The sequence below is a fragment of the Convolutriloba macropyga genome, chromosome 7 (assembly GCF_964194025.1).
Source record: "Convolutriloba macropyga chromosome 7, txConMacr16.3, whole genome shotgun sequence".
Taxonomy (NCBI): Eukaryota; Metazoa; Xenacoelomorpha; order Acoela; family Convolutidae; genus Convolutriloba; species Convolutriloba macropyga.
Window position 1 is genome coordinate 32575733 of NC_134474.1, and position 21754 is coordinate 32597486.

At 34.8% G+C, this 21754-nt stretch overlaps 2 protein-coding genes across 3 annotated transcripts in view; one reads left to right on the top strand and one right to left on the bottom strand.

The window, feature by feature from the left end:
• Positions 1 to 3602, top strand: part of LOC142342783 (uncharacterized) — a 99879-nt gene extending 96277 nt beyond the window's left edge. For both annotated transcript variants that reach the window (XM_075394349.1, XM_075394348.1), the window contains exons 13-14: positions 2233 to 2452; positions 2911 to 3602. In XM_075394349.1, the coding sequence (XP_075250464.1) occupies positions 2233 to 2452; positions 2911 to 2981 (291 nt within the window). In that variant the 3' untranslated portion in view covers positions 2982 to 3602. The remainder of the gene's footprint in view (positions 1 to 2232; positions 2453 to 2910) is intronic.
• LOC142342786 (eukaryotic translation elongation factor 2-like) overlaps positions 1 to 21754 on the bottom strand; it is a 425342-nt gene that overhangs the window by 176841 nt on the left and 226747 nt on the right. The window lies entirely within an intron of this gene.

Sequence of the window (21754 nt, forward strand, 5' to 3'; positions counted from 1 at the left end):
ATTTGTCAACCGTAAAAATTAATTAAACAGAGGGTTTATGCAAGGAGTTATTAGACAGAATTCAAAAAAAAATAACAAAGTGGAGCAGTTTTTTGGAAAATCATAAACATCTGCAACTGGTCACATCAACTTACACACAGCAGTTATTGTTTTACCCTTTTACATTTATCACAAACTTATAATTTATGGTAACCGATGCTAATTTAAAAAATAACAATACGAAGTATTTTTAAAACCGCTAACATTTTTGTTTAGTGATATCGTTCCTTTTTTGCTATCAAAATTTTGCTCAATTCTTTTTTAGAATTATCGTTTTTATCATCTCTCTAATTTTCTTGTAAATTTTTAGAAAGAGTAACATTTATCCTTAGGAAGACATCAAGTGTACCAGCTGTTTACTGGCCTAGTGGGACAAAACAGTTTTCCCACTACCCTTATTTTTCTAGTGCCCAACTTTCGTCAAAAAGTTTTGCTTGTCATTAATAAATTTCAGAAAGCTGAATCACCTTTTTTAATTATGAATTTGTATTGTAATATTTTGTTGCACACAATCATATCTCGGATTGAATTGTAAGTTTTCTTTTGAGGCTACCGTTTGCTACCCAAATTAGCTTCCTGTTGAGTTCCTGTGTTGGAGGACTAGAGATTAAAGGGCATTACTGATGTGATGATCCAGACTAATTCGCTAATTTGGTGAAGAGATCAAACTTTTTGAGTCATTTTGCTGTGTATGTTATTCACTTGTGTGTTAAAATTCAAGTTACTGTCAGTACAAAGTAAACAATTCCTGCTTTACCATTTTGTTTCACACTGATGGTTTCTGTCCCCTTTTTCGATATCTGCAGTTCTGTTTGTTTCTTTTGTGAAAAGTAGAGAAGCTCCACGTCATCAACGTTAAACTTGATAGGGCGGTTTCAAAAATTTTCTTCGAAGTCATTTAAAAAATTGGTCTTTCAGAATATTTGATCCGTTTTTGTTTGTTATTAAACAAGAGCAAACTGCGAACTGAACTATTTTGACATCACTCTTTTCTTTCTCCTATATCCTTGATACGCAGTGTACAAATTACAGGTGGATGCACCTTTCCTTGAGTTACACCATTTTTTGTTTCCCAGCTTGAGATCTCATTACTATAATTCGAAGCCAGCTTCCTGTTTTCTAATGGATTTGCCATGATTTGCCATTCAATTATTTGCGAATAGGGGGATTTGTAGTGGTCCAACTGGTTTGGTTTTCTCTCAAAAATCTTTTCCACGGAAAGAATAATAATAAATTATGGCACAAAGCGTTTAAACTCATCAAAAAAGAGTGCTTCATGAACACTTCGCAGGCTATTCAAATTTTTGGATATATATTTTTTAAATGTGACGTAAAGAAAACGTCATCTCTAAATTTTTGCCTAATTGTTTTCTCTTAAAACTTCTGATTCTTTTTGTGGTTAGTGAATCAGATTTAGCTCTTCAGAGTTCTTAAGATTTTTTTTTCATTTTTCAACACAATAATTGTAATGTGCTGTTTTCTTTAGTTCCATTTTCTCACATACGTTCATAATTTTTTTTCCTTTTTCCAAATATTAAAAACTGGGAGATTACCGTCAATGATAAATTAAAATCAACGTCTTCTTTCTCAGTTGACAATCTAAAAGAATTTGGAAACAATCGTTTTTTCGGCCATTTTTGACGTTTTTTCTATCAGTTTTGACCTTTTTTTTCGGCTATTTTTGACCTTTTTTTCGGCCATTTGAGACTGGATTAAGACTTGGCAAGTCTTGGCCAAGACTTGGATTAAGACTTGCCAAGTCTTGGCCAAGACTTGGATTAAGACTTGCCAAGTCTTGGCCAAGTCTGACAAGTCTTAAATGTGTTATGATCATAGCTCTGAATCAGTACTGATACCTAGACTTGCAATTAGACTTGCCCAGTACTGATATTGACTTGGCGTTAAGTACGGGGTTGTACTTCAAAAAAGACATTTGGATTAAGTTTTGGTTTTTTGTTTTTTTTAAACGAATAAAAATTATTCAAGTACAAAACTTTATGCAAATCGTTTCAGACATTTTATCGTTACGACATTTTTGACATCAAATTTAAAAATTCTTGCCTGACAGGCTTCACAAGTTTTATTGGTTTGGCTAGGTTCAATCAACAAAAACCAACAAACTTCACACAGTGTGTAATTTGAAAATTCACAGCTGTTTTAATCTACTTTTTTCCTCTAACAGTACTCTTTCAGTACACTTCTGGTTCAAATGTGAACGAAACTCGCCTAATAGACCTGACAGATCCAGCTGACTGTGTGGGTAATGCAACCACAGACTACACGTGTATAGTGAACTTTGAGGGGTTGAACTTGACAGAGTATGAATTTGATCTCCATATTTCTCTGTATGGAGTGGAATTGTACCACCTGGAATTGAGTCGAGGTGGTGGCACATCAAAGCCAAGTGACAGCAGTAAGCATTTTCCAAATCCTCCTAAAACTATATCTTGAAAATTCCTGTAGCAAAAAGAGCAAGAGGACGAAAAATCATCAACTGAATTTTAACCGCCAATAAGCTCCAAAACATTTTACGCAAAAATTTAAAACCCTAGGGCAAAAAAGGAGTGAAATTCATGTCATTATTAGTTCCTGCAAAACTAGAAACATCGTGGAGTAATCTTGATATGCCAAAGTTTCTGGGAAAGTAAGAACGTCAAGACGTTTGACGAAAGATGGTTGGTAATATTTGCCAAGAACTGGCCTTGTAATAATTTGACAAATGAAAATCAAAGTCTATAAGGATTAAGCATAATTTACCCTGTTTCTTAACAATACTATCAAGTTTCAGTTAATGCACATGGCGACGATCACCAATCGATCATGATAATAACACAAGAATGTTAACATTTTCATTCTTTCAATACTTTTCAGCTCGGTGTGGAACTGTCTGGTTCATCTATGCCATGGCGACTATTATGACCATCATCATGGCAGGTCATTAGAAAAAACAACAATCATTCCAAATTAACCATCGTTGGAGACCTTCTGTCGCTGCTTTCAGCTGGGTTTTCGATAACACTGCGAAAACCTTTTATTGAAAACAGCACCACTGAAGAGGTGAACACTGAAAATTTGACGTGAACTTGTTCGATTTATTGTATGATTGCCTTAGCTGTCGTTGAGGTCGTAATGAGTTTACCAAATTTTGAAATCGGACGCGATTGTATATTTGAATCCAATCTTTGTGTGAGTTAATTTGACTTCCGACGGTTGCGCGCTTGAACAGCTAATGATGGGCTTAAAACCCGGACAATATGTTCACGGGCAGCAGTCACCTTGTGTGTCTGTCAAAAACTAACAGCAACTGTCGTGTGAAAGAAAATTTGAAAGAAGAAATTTGTCAGTACTTGGTTCTCGAAAAGTTTCCAATGACGGACTTGGTAGTCCTGACGCTCTACTTTTCCTGAAAATGTAATTGAAGATTTCTCAAACTAATTTTTAGATGATTGTAATTTTTCGTAGCTATAAGTTATAAATCATTGTAACAAATGTAAGTAACTTTTAGTTGCAGATCCATTACATGATATGTACATATGTTCAAAAATATTTTTTGTCAAATTTTATTTTGATGAAAGAAAATTAGCTGCAACCATGTGAAGACTTAAAAAGGCTTGAGTTAAATTTGTCAAATTTAATATAATATCAGGTCAACCCCTAGCTTAGCGTAGAACCGATCAAAGTAGATAATCCAATTAAATTAGGCAGGAAACTTCTATCTGTGAATTTTTGTAATACAAAGCAAGAAAAAACTTCATAGTATTTTCATAGTAATTTTCATAGTAACTTGAAAACTCTATTTTCTTATTCCAACGTGAATCAAATTCTTTTGAATTTTTTCTCAAGCTATCAGTTTCCTTTCGTATAATCCAAATGCTTAAAACAACCTAACTTCAAAATGCAACAAATTCTGCGTCTATGCCGACACAAAAATGGAGTACTCGACACTAACTGTTGAGAAATTTTTTTCTAGATGTATAACCTTTTATAATTTTTCAGTGTATATTTTTTAGTTCCATTGAACTATAACTTATGTGTTTAGAATCTCGACTAGTTTTTGTAATGTCTAAAAATATCTAAGCAAAAATTTTTGTTCCGCTTTATGTGAATTAGTCTATAAATTGAGCTAGCAAGTCAACACAAACTGTAAGCCCAGCACTGTTAGACAGTTGAGAGAACAACTTAATGTAAATTGTGTATAAAAAAGGAGAAAAAATCAAAACAGCTCTACTCTACATGCGCAAAATCTACTTGGCAAGAGATGGCTCTAGGAATTGAAAAAGAACAACTGCAAAATTGAGTGATTTAGACTATCTGATGTATAGTTAGTCCCAAAAAGTTTCAACGCTATCGAACGTTTAAAGGTAAAAAGTGAAAATTTTGATGTTCAGTTGCATGTTAGGAGTATTTCGAACTTTTTCTTGCGTTTCAATTTTCTGGGACTAACTATAGTGGTTAACAAATTAGGCTTGCACGTAAGAGATGCAGGTAAAAATTCAGCACTTGTTGTTTTTCACAACAGTCTATAACTTGACGAGACCTACCCTACAAGCTTACTTAATGTATAAAAATTTACTCAAAATTACTGTGACCTAGAATGATTCAAAGAACTTATTGCATATTGCCCTCCTTTGAAAATAATTGGCCTAATTCGTAGGTAAATATGTTTTAACATGAATGTTATGCTCATACACAGTGAGTATATCCAATTGAGTTGCGAATGGCACTTTATTTATTGAGATGGGAGATCGCGTCGCAAATGGCAATCTATTTGATTGAGTTTTATTATCAAATTTCTAGAATAGTCAATCGCGGTGCGAATGGCTACTTTCACGGTACTGAGGTTAAATGAGCGGCGTTTTGCAAGAATTGAATTAGACTGAATTCTAGCGTTGCAAATTGGAGATTGAAAATATGAAATTTACAATTTTAAGAAAGAAAGTTTGTTCAAGCTTTAATCACGATTAACGGAAGCAACTCTAAAATTTGTTTATATCATGAACAAGTTAATTTCCTGCACAGACAGGATGAACAGACAATACTGCTAAAAATGGGAGGAAGTTGACAATAACTGAACTGAAATGCCATTTGCCCTTCAAATGGAACTTACAACAAATAAATGAACTAAATACGGATATGGATATATGAAGAGTATCCATTGCCGTATGACATTTCCCCCTCTTTGAGAGAAAATAAACTTACTAATTAAAATCAGAAAATTAATAATTATTTACCGGTTACTAAGTAATAAAATATTAAATAATAGGTAAAATATAAAAGTTTTATGAAGTTTTTGTTTTATTCAAGTTCATTCGCTATCACTATTTTCTGCGTTTTCAGCTTGGAGAACTGTCATCTCCCTTGGCTGATTTTGGGTATCTTCAACCCATTCAGTTGAATTTCTTGCGTCTCCAATGTCTTGATTTGCATTGTCGGAATAGCCTTCTGTGTTTCTGACCTTTTCAATAATTGTTTGCGATTTCGGTGTCTTCTTCTTTGAAGTTCGCTTGCTTTTTCGAACTGAAGAAGTATCTGAATCCGATGTGTCACTAATCGTAATCTGTCGCTTTGTAGTTTTTCGCAAAATGGGCGTCGGTGTTGGCTGTACTGATGAGGGCATTTGCGTCGCAGATGGTCCTGCTGTATTGGACGTGGTCAATTGTGGTGCGATTAGACTAAATCGAAGGATCTGTGTTAAATCGGGTCGATTGAGAAATGCCTCGTCGTGTTTTGGATTTCTCTTTGGAATTCTCATTTTAACGATCTGGCTATATTGCTAGCTGAAGAGATGCATGACCTGCCCGAGGAAACTACACTCACATCATCCGATTGTCTTCGATTACGTTTTATCTTTTTGTCGCCTGTGTTTTTCCGAATAAGATCACGCTTGTGTTTGTAGATTTTGTGCTCGGTGGTCTTCTCGTTGATCTTTTTCGGTCTTCTATCGATGTATTGTGCAAGGTCCGTATCTCTTTCTGCCCGAGTTCCGAATTTAGCAATATCCGAATCTCTGACCCGCACTTCTTGCTTGTGTGGTTCTTTGATCACGCTTAACGTGGGGCTTACTTTGCACACAGTGCTTCCTGGTGCTAATACCTCATAAAGCCCATCCAAATTTTTCTTCTGTCGTTCATTTTCATGCATTTTGCGAGCCAACTTTACCTGCACACTGCGTTCCGAGCAGGGAATTGGTCGACTAACGCCTTCTGAATTGAGATAACGTTCTTCTCCATCTTTTCGTTTCTCTTGCTCAGCTCTTGCAAGAGCACTTGCGGCGCACATGACACGTTCCATCTCCGTGTCCGAACATAGGGCTGTATCTGCCCACTGCTCCTCTGACAGGTAAGAGCGACCCGGAATTGTATCTTCATCTAAATAATAATTAATTATTGCATTATAATTGAGATTTTTACTATTAGGTTTAGTTGTGATGTTTGATATAGGTGTGTTGCATTTCCTACCAAAGTGTGCCTCAAATGGTGTGGTATTTATTGTTTTTTGTTTTGATATTCTTAATCGTTGTATTATTGCTTTAAATGAATTTTCTAAACTAAATTTTTTATTTAATTGTGATTTCATGCAAGATAATTGTCGTTTAATTGTTTGAATAAACGTTCTACAAGTCCAATTGCTCTATGATCATTTGCTGGTGCATATATAGGTGTAATATTATTTTCTGTACAGAAAGTTTCAAACTTTTTTCCTGTAAAACATCTAGCTTGATCTAATCTAATAGTTCTAGGTAATCCGTGATGATATAGATAATTATTTAAGAATTTGATTACATTTTGGCCTGATGCAATATTTACTATTTCTACTGTGGGGTATTTGGAATATTTATATATACTTGTAATAAAGTATTGTTCTATGCCTTTCTCATTTAAAATTGGTCCACCAAAAACTATTTGAATTTCGTCGTTTGGTTCACTACATTTAGGTAGAAGTGTCATTTGCGGTGCGGAATCACTGTTTTGAGGTTCTTACCAATTTCCGTGCAGGCTTTGCACTCACTGGCTTTTGCCAGTATGTCTCTATGAATATAAGGCCACCAGATATTTTGAGCGAGTGAGAGCATGGCAAAACTTCCTGGGTGTGTCGAGTGGATGTCTTCTAACACCGTGTCCTTGATTGATTTGGGTATGGCAATTCGTTCGTCCAGGCAAACGCACCCATGTTTAACACTTAAGTCCCTCCAATAAGAGAAGAGATAAGGACTTCTCTCTTGTAATCGGTCCGGATCGGCTCTCATCACGCAGTCCCTCACTTCTTTGAGTATTGCGTCCTTTCCCGTTAATTTGGCCAAGAACTTTTTGCTGAATACTTTATTGAGGGTCTCAGTAAAGATTATGTCGTCTGCCTCCTCTGTCGTACTGCCAGTTGGGGTTTCTGTGTGTGAGGTCGTATTTGTACCAGGCGTAGAGGTAGTCGTGTCCGAAAACGTCACTCTTGCCTTTGTAGGGGTTGACTTAGATCGGGTTGCTTTGGCCTTCGACATTGTATTTATGCTTTTTGCTGAATTATCTGATATGAAAGAATTAGTTTGTTTATTCACTATGGAGTGTTTTGTAGGCTGAATTTGGGCAAAAAAGCGAGTGATTTTTGTGCAAGTGGTATTTATACTTAGGAATTTGTGCTTTCGCGCTTAATTTAGTGTTATTTTGTGGATTGTTTGATTTTATACCATTAATGGGTTGTATTGGGGATAATTGTTCAGATCGTTCACATTCTTTACTGTCTGATATTGCACCTCTTTTGCAGCGAATTTGTTAATGGAAAGTGAATTATTGACTTTGCGATTATTTAGTGCAAATTGTAATTTTGTAACTTTAAGTGGCATTTGCGACGCAAATGGATGTTTAAAATGTGAATTAATCTTAGATTTAGGAAGTGGTAATTGCGGCACGAATGGTGATTTCACTGGTGAAGGAGTTAATTGTGATGCAAATGTTTCATTACAATTATGTGAATTAACATTTAGTAATGTAGGTAATCGCGGTGCAAATGGTTGTTTGAATTTATGTGAAGGCAAATTTGACTTTAAAATACTGCTAAATTTTTTAGTTGCTTTCTATTTATTGATGATTAGGGATTTCATTGAATCACGAATTTTTGAGACTGTTGCTACAACAAATTTTTCGTCGTAGGTCGATATCTTTTTAGCTCTCGCAAATGGGTTCCTTGAAATGTAATCGACTAGACCCATTTTTGCACCTGGCATATGTTCGATTGTGAAATTGTACGGGAGAAGTCCGTCTATCCAACAAGATAATCGGCTATTATATGATTTGTTTGATCGATGTTCTTTAAGTATGGATAATAGGGCTCTGTGATCCGTTACTACCGAGACATTTTTTCCATACAAATAGTATTTAAAATAGTCAATTGACCAAACTATCCCCAAGAGTTCCAATTCGTTGACACTGTAGCGTTCTTCCGTTGAATTGAGAAATCGGGACGCGAATGCTATTGGCTTCCAACCATCTGGTGTATTTTGTTCTAATGCTGCTCCCAAACCGGAACGTGAAGCATCACATTTGACGCCAACGTCCAATTTTGGATTATAATGACTGTTTTCTGTACTATTTGCGATTTTTTCTTTAATCAAGTTGAAGTGTTTTGTGTGTTCATCTGTCCAAACGAATTTTACAGATTTCTGTTACAGTGGTCTAAGAGGGTGACATAATGGTGCGAGATGTGGTATGAACTTGCCGATGTAATGTACAGACCCTAGAAATGATCTAAGGCGTTTTAGTGTCGTTGGTGGCGGTATTGTTAAGATTGCTGCAGTTTTACTTTCTAAAGGTGATATTCCAGTCTGTGTGAATTTGTAACCTAGCCATTCTATTTCTGTTTTCGCGAAGTGACATTTCTGAAGATTAATTCTTAAGTTGTCGTCATCTAGTTTTTTAAGACATTTGAAAACATATGCTAAATGGTCGGCTTCAGTGCCGGTACTAACGATTATGATATCGTCCAAGAAACAATATGTGTTTTGCAAGCCTATGAGTGTGTAATCCATAGCTTTTTGGAATTCTGCCGGCATATCTGTAAGACCATAAAAACCAGTTTTGAATCTATATGTACCGGTAGATTCGCCACATATGATATTAAAATTACAGTGATTTGCTGTGTCTTGATGCAATTTTAGTTGGCTATATGCATACTTTAAATCTAATGTAGTGAAATATGCTTGTTGACCGTTTTGTGTATCTGTATGGTGTTGTGATATGGTGTCAATTAACATTTCGATGTTAGGCATTTGATATTTATTTTTGTGTATTGCTTTATTTAATACTTTGGAATCTAATGCTAGTTTTATCGATTGGTCTTTTTTTACTGTGATTACGATCGGAGAGATAAAATGTTCGTCAGAGCAACTAGATTTTCGATATGACCTTCAGTTTGTAATCTTTCTAATTCTTCTGACACTCTAGGTTGGAGATTAATCGGAACACGTCGACCTTTTTGATGCTTTGCTGTAAACTTTTGATGAAACTTTGATTTCGATACATGTGTTTTGGATCAGCCAATTCTTGATACTAGATGTGGAAATTGCGTCGCGATTGTCTCTTTAATTTTACATACAGAATTATTGATGTTATAAACACATTTACCAGTTTCTGGTTGTTGTTGATCAACTGCAAGCCCCAAGGTAGCGAACAGATCCCTTCCAATTATGTTTTTGTGCCCATCATCTACCACAGTCAACATTGCTGATTGGTCTTTCCACTGATTGTAGATTACTGTGGTTTCCAAATGCCCAAGGACTTTGATAGGTTCGTCTGAAAAGTTTTCAAGTTCCTTTTTTCTGTTGCATTTGTCCATTTGGCTGATTTTGTCGGTCGGGTGATTTTGTTCGCTAAACTTCTTGTTATGATACTGACTGCACTTCCAGAATCAATCATTGCGGAGGTTTTCATTTCCCGGAGTTGTATTTCAATGTTTAGTGGTTCCAATTGGTGCACCGAATCAGAGGAGATCGCTGCCACATAGTCATCTGAATCACTGTCATAGTTTGAATCATACACCTGTTCGTACAATTGTTGATAGCTTGTTATATAATTGACTGATTCTTCATCATCACTCTTTTCCCGCGATTCGTCAATTTGGCTGTTATTCGTTTTTTGAGTTTTCTGTATTGGAGTCTGCGACTTTTTCTGTTTGCGGCATTTTCTGGCGAAATGACCCACAATACCACAATTATTGCATTTCTTGCCATTCGCGGGTTAAATCTGCTTATGGTTGTGACTCCAGCGGAGACCACAATTCATACAAACATTTGTATATTGGTAATTTTGAGGAAAAGTTGGGTAGCGTGTAAAGTCTCGTGTTGCCGGAGGTGCATTTGCGTTGCGATTGCGGACTTGGTTACCATTAATGAAATTCACGGATGAAGTACCTGACATCAAGTTTTGGTTTATTTTCTGTTGATTCTGCGCTCCCATCTCCATTTGTATAGCGATCTCCAATGCTTTTGGTGGTTCTACTGCTTCTTTCAACAATACCTTCTGTGTCTCGTGATCAAGCATATTCAATATGAATGCATCACCGATCAATGTAGTCTCTTCACTTCCCAGATTGCAATTCTCCGCCAATTCTATGAGACGACCATAGAAACTTTCCACTGACTCTCCTTTTTGTTGCTTACAAGAGTAGAAAACGAAGTGATCGTAAGTTATATTACGAACCTTTGTGAATGAGTCCTCCATTGCCTGCCACAAATCTTTGAAGGGTTGTTTCTCTGTCTAAAAGTGAGGGTATTTACTCTTGAAAATTCGTCGTCCCTCTGTTCCAATGCCAAATAGAGCAACGATATTGTTTTCTGCTCACAAATTCCCCACGGTTTGTCTCCACACAAAATCCTAATTTCTTCAACTTTTTTACAACGGTTTTGCCAATTTACTTTCAATTGCTGATTTCGAACTTTTCGATCTCTTACCGTCGCTTGTGTGTGGTTTTCTACCGGTTCTTCATAGACGGGTTCAGGTGGGTAAGTCACTGTTGCTGGAGGATCGTCTAACAGGGTGTCTAACTGTATCCCTTCCTTAGCAAGTAGAGCCAGTTTTCATTGCTGTGTCCATTTGTCCCACGTCAGAGGGGGTGTTGCCGTCAGTTTCTCCCAAAATGCTTCTATGTGGAGTGGTGTCTTTTTGGAGTCCGTTGCTGACTGCGCCATGATATGCTCATACACAGTGAGTATATCCAATTGAGTTGCGAATGGCACTTTATTTATTGAGATGGGAGATCGCGTCGCAAATGGCAATCTATTTGATTGAGTTTTATTATCAAATTTCTAGACTAGTCAATCGCAGTGCGAATGGCTACTTTCACGGTACTAAGGTTAAATGAGCGGCGTTTTGCAAGAATTGAATTAGACTGAATTCTAGCGTTGCAAATTGGAGATTGAAAATATGAAAGTTACAATTTTAAGAAAGAAAGTTTGTTCAAGCTTTAATCACGATTAACGGAAGCAACTCTAAAATTTGTTTATATCATGAACAAGTTAATTTCCTGCACAGACAGGATGAACAGACAATACTGCTAAAAATGGGAGGAAGTTGACAATAACTGAACTGAAATGGCATTTGCCCTTTAAATGGAACTTACAACAAATAAATGAACTAAATACGGATATGGATATATGAAGAGTATCCATTGCCGTATGACAATGAAAAAGCGGTTACCAGAATGATTCATTTACTTGCAATAATTGCCCTTTTGAAAAAATAATGTTTAGTTTTTGCTTAATTGCTCTCACCTGGGCCGAGGAACTTAAGCCGAGGAAATAAGTAAAATAGGTGGTAACAAGAGTTTTAAGGTTAAAAAGTTCAACACAATTTTCACAGAAGATCTTGAGGTGAAAGCGCTGAAAAAAAAGTTCAGCACACTCAAAATGATGTTAAAAAATGCAGTGATTTTTCTCACTTGTTGACTCTAGCGTAGATCTCACAGTTTTCCGTTTCTGGGCAGAGACGTCATTTATTTTTGAGTGAAATTTCAAGATCTATAGTAGATCTGATTTATTTGCCTTTCTAAGCGTAGATCTTACATAGCGTAGACCTAAGCGTAGATCTAAACGTACCCATTTTATGCGTAGATCTTCATATAAGGCGTTTTTAATAGTTTGGAAACCGCTCCTTCCAATAAAACCAGAGGAGCTAAAAGTTAGGCCATAAAAAAATTCGAAAAATACTTTAAGGTTTCAAAGAAAGTTGGAAATTAGTTTGGTACTTTTTTCTTCTAACAAAAATAGTATCTTGTTTAATTTTTTTTTCTCGTGTTCTTTATAGTTTTTCTATTCTGGTTAAAAGAAAAAACCTTTTGAAAATACTATGAAAAAAACTTTATACGTGAAAGCCTTAAAGGTGAAACACTTATTTGTTTACAAAGAAAAAAGAAAGAGCTTTCATCACGCAAAAAAAAATATTTTTCTCTTTTTTTTACTTCTGAATACGAGTTCTTTGTATAGAAGTTTTCTCTTCTGAATTCTTTCAATCAGTTGCGATTAACCGTAAATTTTTTTAAAAAATTTAAAATTATTTCATCAATCAAATTAAAAAAATATTAAATTATTATCCTCTTCAAGCTCCTTCCCCCACCCAAAAAAATAATTTTTCTTGTTTTCCTTTTAATTTAAAGACAGGTTTCTCAAACAGAACTAAAATTTTTGGTTCTTTCACAAAACAAAACAAGGTTGTAAGGGCTTGAAAATGCATTTTCCTTTTTTTGATACGTAAAAAATTGAAAATTTGACTCAGAAAAAAATTTGCCTCTCATATGCATTCCAGCGTATCGCATTTACGAATTGTGAAAAAAAATTTAAATTTAAAGCAGCGCCACTGTGTTACATATTTCTTAGCACCTTTATTTTTATTTCATCTATTGGCATATTAAGTAGCAGCTTTTCCTAGTTGGTTTGTTTTTAAATCTTTAATGAAACTTGTACAATTGTTAAATTTTGCACTTTTTATATAATTACTCAGGCAGGTGGTTCCCATTTCTATGTTTGAAAACTTTCATAGTAAACATGTGCATCAATTTAACCTGCTATTTAACAAATACAGAAAAATGTTCAACTTTGCGAAACACTTGTCAGAAAAGCGTTATTTTTTAAACTAACAATGGTAAAATTTAATTGTGGTTTTCCAGAGGAAAACAATAACAGATTAGGTTCATAAAATTTATGTTTGATCCTAACTTCCTTCTGGAGGAAATGATTACATTTTGTTAATAGAATACAAAAAAATGCAGTTTTTTGGTAGAAAGAATTACCTTCGCTTGAACAGTTCATCTTCTATTGTTTTCTATAAATCGACCTTGAATCCTATCCGACGTTCCCTGATCTCAATTGAACCATAATAACAAGTCAAACATTTTTCAGTGCCAAAAATATACTTGAAAAATTCATCAAATGTAACAAAAACTAAATTAAGAGCTAATTAAGACTTGAAACAGTTTTCTTCCATTGACATTTAGGTTAACTTAATTTTAAGTTTAATGCTCTCTAACGTTTTGTGCAAATTGAATTGTTTACGTATTGAAAAATTATTATATTTGGTTACAGCAAAAAAGCGTCAAAAACTATGCAAAATTTAAAGAAAAAGATGAACAGATATTTAGTTTTGGTACAAATAAATTAACTTTTGAAATACCGAAGAAAAAGGTAAATCTTTAATTAAACAAAGCAACGACTACAAGGTATTGCAATTCAAAATGTTTATGTTTTTAAATGGGATAAATCAATAATACCGGTTAAAACCAATTGAGTTTGAGATCAAAACTGAAATTTTTCATCAGAAGTTAGAGAAACAGTAAGAAGTATTAGTGCTTTACCAAAAAACTAATTGAAAGAAAAATGAAAAGTAAAAATTTATCTTGATTGCGTCCTATGGAACCACTATTAATTGTCAGAACCAAAACTTATGTAGTTATTTTTTCACAGTTAAATAGCAATCCCTTCTGGAGGATGGATTAATGATCTAGCAATTTTAGACGTGACAAGATCCGCAGCAAAATATTGTTTAAACTTACTGGAGTCACTTCCGCGAAAAAAATCTAAATCTGAGTGAATCTCAGCGGCACCTTGTATGGTACTTTTAAATAAGTCGTGCCTGACACATTGTGCTATGAATTCTCAATTTTATTTCTCAAATTGGAATTTTCGGCAGGATATTCAAAACATATGTCAAGAAAATCAAAAACTCGAATACTCCAAAGTAAAGCAACTTTTGATTTGTCAGTTTTTTGAAATATTCAAAAAAAGAAATTTAGAACAGCGCTTCTACGTAGCTAAAAGTATACGTTAGAGTATATTAGAGCATAGAGCGCTCTAGGCTTTGAACTCTAATCGACCTATACTCCAATTTCTTTAGACGACAATTTTGCCGGTCACAATTCAAAGAGAGAATTCATTCGAAATTGATAATAACATTTCATTTCTACATATTTCTTGGGATTACTTCATCCAAGAATTGAATATTTGCTCAGTCCGAATAATATTTCAACCTGATTTTCTCAATATTATTTTTGTAGCAAAGAGATCGCTTACGCCGTTAGCAGTTTTTATGGTTTTTCAGAAAATTGAGCAAACCATAAAATTATTTCCTTATATTGAACCAATTGTAGACCTCGAAAAAATTTTTGGTTTTTTTGTAACTGGGACTTACTTGTTTATCCCGTTTTAAAAGATCAAAATGTGTGAAAACATCTTACAAAAAAAGACAGAGCATCAATAAAATCCAATGCTTGGAATGCATAAACGTTTCTACACAGGGTAGGAAACTGAAATATAATCAATCGAAAGTGAAGAAAGTTTGGCATTATCAATTTTTTGAAACATTAAAATGAAATTTAAAAACAGCGCCTCTAAAAGTATAGGTTAGAGTTTAGTAAGGGTAACTATGTTAGCTTAGAAAGCTCCCTCGGCTTTGAACTCTAATTGGTTTAGGCTTCCCATTACCATTATCCAACTTATTTAGACGAAAAATTAGCTGCTCAGTCTTCAACAACAGAATTCAATCAAATTTTACCGTTACATTTCAGTTCTACATAATTCCAAAAGAAACTTTTTCATCCAAAAATATTCGCTGAACCGAAGTAATCTATTTCTGACTGCCTCGATAGAGAATGTCTGAGGCTGTCAACAGGCTCTGTTTTGTCAATCAATCTCATGGTCACTTTAAGGTTTCAAAAAAGAGAAAACTATGAAACTTTTACTTACACTGAATAAAATAAAGTCCTCGAGAAAAATGCTTTTTGTCAATGATGTTTTTGTTACTGCTTCCTTTATTCACCTATTCCCTTTGATTATTACTGAAAAATGAAAAATTTTTCTCTCGAGAATTAAGTTTTAAGTAAAATTTTCCATGAAACGTGTCTTAAGGATTGCAAGAATTTTTTCCAAGAAGTTTCTGTCGTTGAATTTTTTTAACCATTTTGGTATCTTGATTTCTGCGAGACAATGTAAAATTTGACCGCGAAGTTGGTTAAGTCCGAAGTCTGCTGCGATATCAAACGAATAATCTTTAAGTAGTGGGAAGCATGAAAAAGTAGCTTGAAGATTTAAAAATTAGTGATTTAGCAGGCTAACTTTATTGTTGATTTTTAGCTACATCAAACGTGAGTTCTAATATGTTAGAGCAAACTATTCGCAATTATTGAAACCTAATTGAACCCCAAATGTTACAAAACCCATGTTGAACGAAAGTCTCACCACCAAATTAACAAATTTCACGTTGGTGATTCACAAAAACAGCGTATTGTAAAATGCTGTGGTGCAAACTTAATGGCAAAAACTGTTCTTATAATTTTTACAGTTAAATCATGCACTTACTTTTCAGAATTTTTTTCTATCAAAAATGCCAAACTTCAGAAAATCAAAAGAAACTAGCGAAGAGGAAAACTGGAAAAGCAAATCTCGATGTTGCAGCACTATTGAACTAACGAATTTTAATGAATAACTGGTGGAAAATCACCGGAAACAAAATTCGGTCAAAATTTGTAAAAAAAAAACACTTTTTTTGCTAATTGAACGAATTTGACTTGGTAATAACTGGAAAAAAATGTATCCATTTGCATCAAAACCCACTGAAGAGAACAAATCCGTGTAATTGTAATAATTTTTTGTTGAATACTTAGACTTAAAACTTAATACTCAAATTCAAATGCCTAGGCATTTTTTCGATTTTTTTGCATATTGCATCACTAGAACAGAGCTTCCAATGAACCAACTTTTCCATCATTTTCCTTTACATTGAGTCGTGTATAGTATATTTTCTTTCCTCTACATAATTATGACACAGAAGTTCTATTTTCAAAACCCACTGAAGAGAACAAATCGTGTAATTGTAATAATTTTTTGTAAAATAATGGAGCTAATATGTGACATAATATATGCAGTTACGCCAATTTCTTTGATTTGGCACAAAAATCTTATTATATATAATAATGCCATTGAACCTCTGAAGTGCGCAGATAGAAACCTCCTAAACAAGACAAAGTTCACAGCAACTACAAAGAATTATTTAAAAGAACAATTCCAACTGGAAGATTTTAATTGGGTCGCAAACAATAGGCTACTCAAAAATCAATGGCGTAAAGAACACAACCTAGACTGTGGTCCCAGACCGAAAGCTGGTATGTCCAGACCGAAATGAACAGACAAGGGGGGTGTCATGCGTTCAAAATTACACGGTCTGAAACACGAATGAACGCACGATAGTAGTTCATTCGACAAAGTGCGTCTGGACATAGCCAACTTTCAACGCACAATTGTCTTGACATACGTAAACTTGAACGCACGATAGTCCGGACATAGGCAACTTTGAACGCACAAAAATCTGGACATACTGACCATGGACCGCAAAAAAAATTTCTGAATGAAAACAAGAATGCCAAACACTGATAAGTCCACCTTTAACTAAACACTCTTACTAGAGTGCTCACTCAAGTGGAAGCTTTCTACGAAGAAATCCTCAACTCACTTGAGTTCAAAAATTGCAAAACATCGAACGTAGAAAAGTCAAAGCCAACATTTTGCGTTGCTTTGGACGATTTCACGCCTAGACCATTCCTGAAGTGGCAAAACAAAATCAAGCTTTAACTACTGGGTGAATGGCACCCCTTCAACCACTATTTTCATAGAGCACTTCTTTTAAATTTAAAAGGTACCAAATGCTGGGTCACTTCTTCACAACCATCACCATAAAATATCTTCACTTGAAATAAATACATTATAAAAACGTTGTCTACAACTATTAAGAATGAAACTGTCAATAAGTCTGGACATAAACGCACGAAAGTCTGGACATAAACGCACACATTTTGAAAATTTGAGCGCACGAATTTTGGTTTGGAACAAACGAAAGTCTGGTCATATGTATATTTGAACCCACGAAAATCTGGACATAGGTTCTTTTGAACGCACGAAGAACGCGCAAAAATTTTTGATCGCACGAAAGTCTGGACATAGGTACGTTACGTCTGGGGCGGTGTGGACATAGACATGGTTTGTCTGGGACTGTCTGGAAATATGGACTTTCGGTCTGGCTTCTCAACCTGGGAAAAAATAGTGTTTCAACATGGAATTCAACGGACAACAGAGCTGGATTGCGTTTTTTTGGAACAAAGGAGGCTCAAGGAACAAAACCTCTGAAATACACACGCTTAACTCTTGTTGCAACGTGCTCAACCATGTATGCAATCTACGCTTTTCAGAGGTGCACAGAAGAACAAAAACAAGAAAATCCCGATTTAAACAATTCATTCTCTTAAATTTTCTGCATGAACCCTAATGAAGAAAAAGCCATTACGGAGGCGGGAAAAATCGGAATTAAACTGATATTAAAAATTTAATGTTCAAGATGAGGCTCTTTTAACAATATCTGGCAAAGATTACGCAAAAACTGAAACCAAAAATCATCGAACGGAAATGGACTTCAATTTAGATTCGCTAATTTTGCCGAATTAAATTACAGATTTAGGTTCCTCGAGTGAGGATGCCTTAGTCACGTCACAAAATATTACCAACCAATGTAAGGTTACACCGATCATAGAATTCAGCATCCCAAAATTCGAAATAGAGGAAGCAAAACCTTTCGCAAAACTTGCAGGTCTCTGTGAACCATAGTTGACCGCAACTTCTAACAGCGGCAGAAGATGTAGAGAGAGCGAATCAATTGGGAAAAATGTGAAAACTCCTATTCCGAGGTCTGAAAACACACGCAGAAAAAATGAATTCTTCCAGTAACGGCACCAGAGGTTTAACCCCGAATGCTCGAATAATCGCTCAAGCCACCGAATTGTCTTATGACAAATCAATTTTCTTGGAGTTACCTGGAACGCGCTTCTCATTTTTGCAGCCCAACTCATGAAAAAGGTGACAGCATAGTTCTAATGACGTCAAAAATTTCTAAGAGTTGGAGCAGACTTCTAAACAATTAAAGGATCGTGTTTAAATTTTTGCCACTGTTGGATCCCAACAATCAGAGAAAATAGACTAGTTTGTTCAAAGACATTGAGGACTCTGCATCAGACGAAACAACTTCTAGAAATTACCAAACCAGAATGTCTCGTGAGATTTCTTTCACAAAAAGGATTTCATACTTCTCACCTTTTCTAGATTTCGACCGACAGTTGAAAGTCGAGGGACGACTTAGATGAGCATCCCTGTCACACAACTGAATACATTCTTTAAAACTACATCGTCAAATCAATCCCATACAACTTCTCATCAAAAAGTCTCATAACAATTGCGGAGATCATGGTGTGGAACATGTGAAATTTCACCCGCAAAAACGGTTCTTGGCCACTGGTCTACAAAATGCGCTAAGGAGCCGGGAAATACTGCTTTATTGGCAGAAGTACCGACGGTGGAAAGCAGGTAACCTGAAATCAAAAATGGTTTTACCGTCAATTTGCAATACCAAAAATGGTTTCTTCACCACCCATCTGCTTGAGCAAACTAGTCACCTTCTGTCCAAAAAAGATTTTTTTTCTTTTTCCTTTTATTAGAGTGTGAAAAAATTGTGTAATTTCTTTTTCTTACTTATTTATAGCTACGGGCTTCCCCTTTTCAGCCACAAATTAAGCGATTGGCAATAACATTAGCAAGACTTTATATTATCGTTTAGATGCAATTACTGACTCTTGTCATCTATTAACACAGTAAACATTTTATCACAAATCAACACACTATTCAAAAAGGGAAACTATAAATACATAAAACTGATGGTATTTCGTTTTGAAAATTACAGAAAGCATGGTTGCAACAAAAAATCATTATTGGTACGTATGTTATGGTACAAATATCATCATTTTTAGATGGTTCTTGAACCGTTTGCCCTCCATTTTTTAGATTCAACAATAGAATACGATTGATGGTATCAAAGAGTTTTCAGAAACTGACTGGAAAGAAGCAAAAAAATATTGTTCCATTTTTTTTCTTTTCTTTTGTTTTCCGAAAGTTCTTTTTATGTTTCAAAGTCCACGAAACTATTCAACAGAGAAGTTTGAAAAAGTTTCTGCTCAATCTTTACCTGCCACACATATAACGACCCATTTGACAAAAACGTAAAATATTCAATTGCCTGTCAACTAACCGTGCTGGAAATCATTAATAATTAGAAACAAAGAAAAGATCAACGAAAAGTGATCAAAAAATTGCACAGAACAAACAAGATAACCGAGCAAGGCTAGCAAAATAAAACCAGCAAGAAAAAACAGGCATCGTGTGAAACTTAGGAACACTGAGTTCGATCCATTATTGCTGTGCAAAAACAAATGAGTAGATTGCGCAAAAGAAAATGGCATTGCAAAAGTTTTAATAATAACAATAGCAATGTAATTACTGAAAAAAATGTATTTATTCATATTGGAACCCAAAAAAATCAGTTTTTAAACCTTACATTATTCAAACATAAACAATCTGAACCCTGCATGCAAGGGTCTGTTTCAAACTCCTCAAAAATCAGATTGAACATTTGTTTTTATTTTATTTTTGAAATTTTTTATTTTCGTTTTTTCCTAGGTGACAAGGTAAAGAATTCAAGTCCTGTATAGCTTTTGTAACGAAAGAAATTTCCAGTTTAGAGCTTTTGAATTTATAGCATCAGAACTCAAGTTCAGTTCTTTCATTTTCGTTGATTTTCCTGGTTTTAATTTTTGAAGGCCCCGGCTTTTATCAAATGCAGGCAATTGGTTGGTTTTGATCTTCCAAAAGTAATTTATTCGCTTTAATTTCAAAAAGTAGTTCATAGTAGAATTTTATGTTTTAATTTCAGATCTCTAGATGAAGCGAACATTTTTCTGAAAAAGCTAGCTTTTACTGCGCAATTTAGTTGTCTTTCAAGTGTTAGAACCAGATTTTGGTATATAGACTGAAAGATAGGTGCTGAATAATGAATTTGACTCAAAACTAACGCGTTGAGAATTGTTCTTTTCATATTGTCTGGAATGGTTCTCTTTATCGTATAAAAAGGTCTTAATACGGGCAGACTCTTTTAGTATGCGTTTTGTTTCTTCTTAAAAATTTATTAATCTATCAGTTTTGACGGCTAAGTATTTTATTGCCTCTTTTTCATCAATGAATAAAAGGTCAACAACTTGTGTATTGGTAGTTTGTTTTGTTTTGCTAAAGACTATGATTTTTGTTTTAAAGACATTGAGATATAACTCATATTAATGGGAAAAGGTAATTAGTTTTTGTGTTTCCCCTTCTGAAATTTTTTGTCATCTTCGCTTAAGGTATTAGATGTGAGAATGATTGTGTCATCTCCGTATTGAAAGAGTTCTGTTTCACTGTCAGGGTATTTATGCAAGTCATTCATATAAAAATTGAACAGTGGTGGACCAAGAACCGTTCCTTGAAGAATTCCTACTGTGAGTTCAACTGGATCCCATAGAATGTTTTTTACTTTTGCTTGGATTAATCCAGTAGGGCAGCAGATACATATTTACCTCTATCAGCTTCTGAGCGTACAAATTTAGTACCGTACGTGATTGCGTGTGGGGTTGAAAATCTTTTTCTAAATCCAATATGGCGTTTTGGTGATTAGCTTTTCACTCCACAAGTGATCTACAATTTGGTCTCTGAGAAGACGTTCAAAAATTTTTGACGTTTATCGAGTTAATGAATTTGGTCGACATTTGTCTTGATTCTCTGTGTCTCGTCTTTTTTAAAATTGTTATTTTAATGGATTTTTTCAAAGATTTTGGAAAAATTAGTTCTTTGATAGATTGATTTTTTGTGAATGACAGATGTGGAACAAGTTCAGACGCTGCATCTTTAGGTGCCGATGCTGATATTGATGAAGAGTTTTGTGGCTTACTTACCTTGAGATGACACAAGGCGTCTTGAAATTCCTTGTCTGTGACAAAACGGAAACTGAATGTTCGTTTTGAATGTTGGTGTTTCTCTCCAAGGCCGCTGAAATTTTTTGGTCTTTTGTATTAAACAAGTTGAGAAAATCAAAAACTGGAAAGGTTTGCCACTTTTTTATTGGTTATGTAGTCTCCGAAGGCGTTTCTCAAACACTTAATGTCCGTTTGCGATTTTCTTTGATTCCGTATCTTATTTATCGGTTGCAATTTTTGAATTTACGCTCCCGCAGCTTCCATAAGATCTGCGTAAAATTTGTTGACAACATTTGTGTCCAGCTTTAAAACATCTTGCTTTAGTTTAAATAAAAGTTTTGTAGTTATCGTAATTTAAAAACAAGTC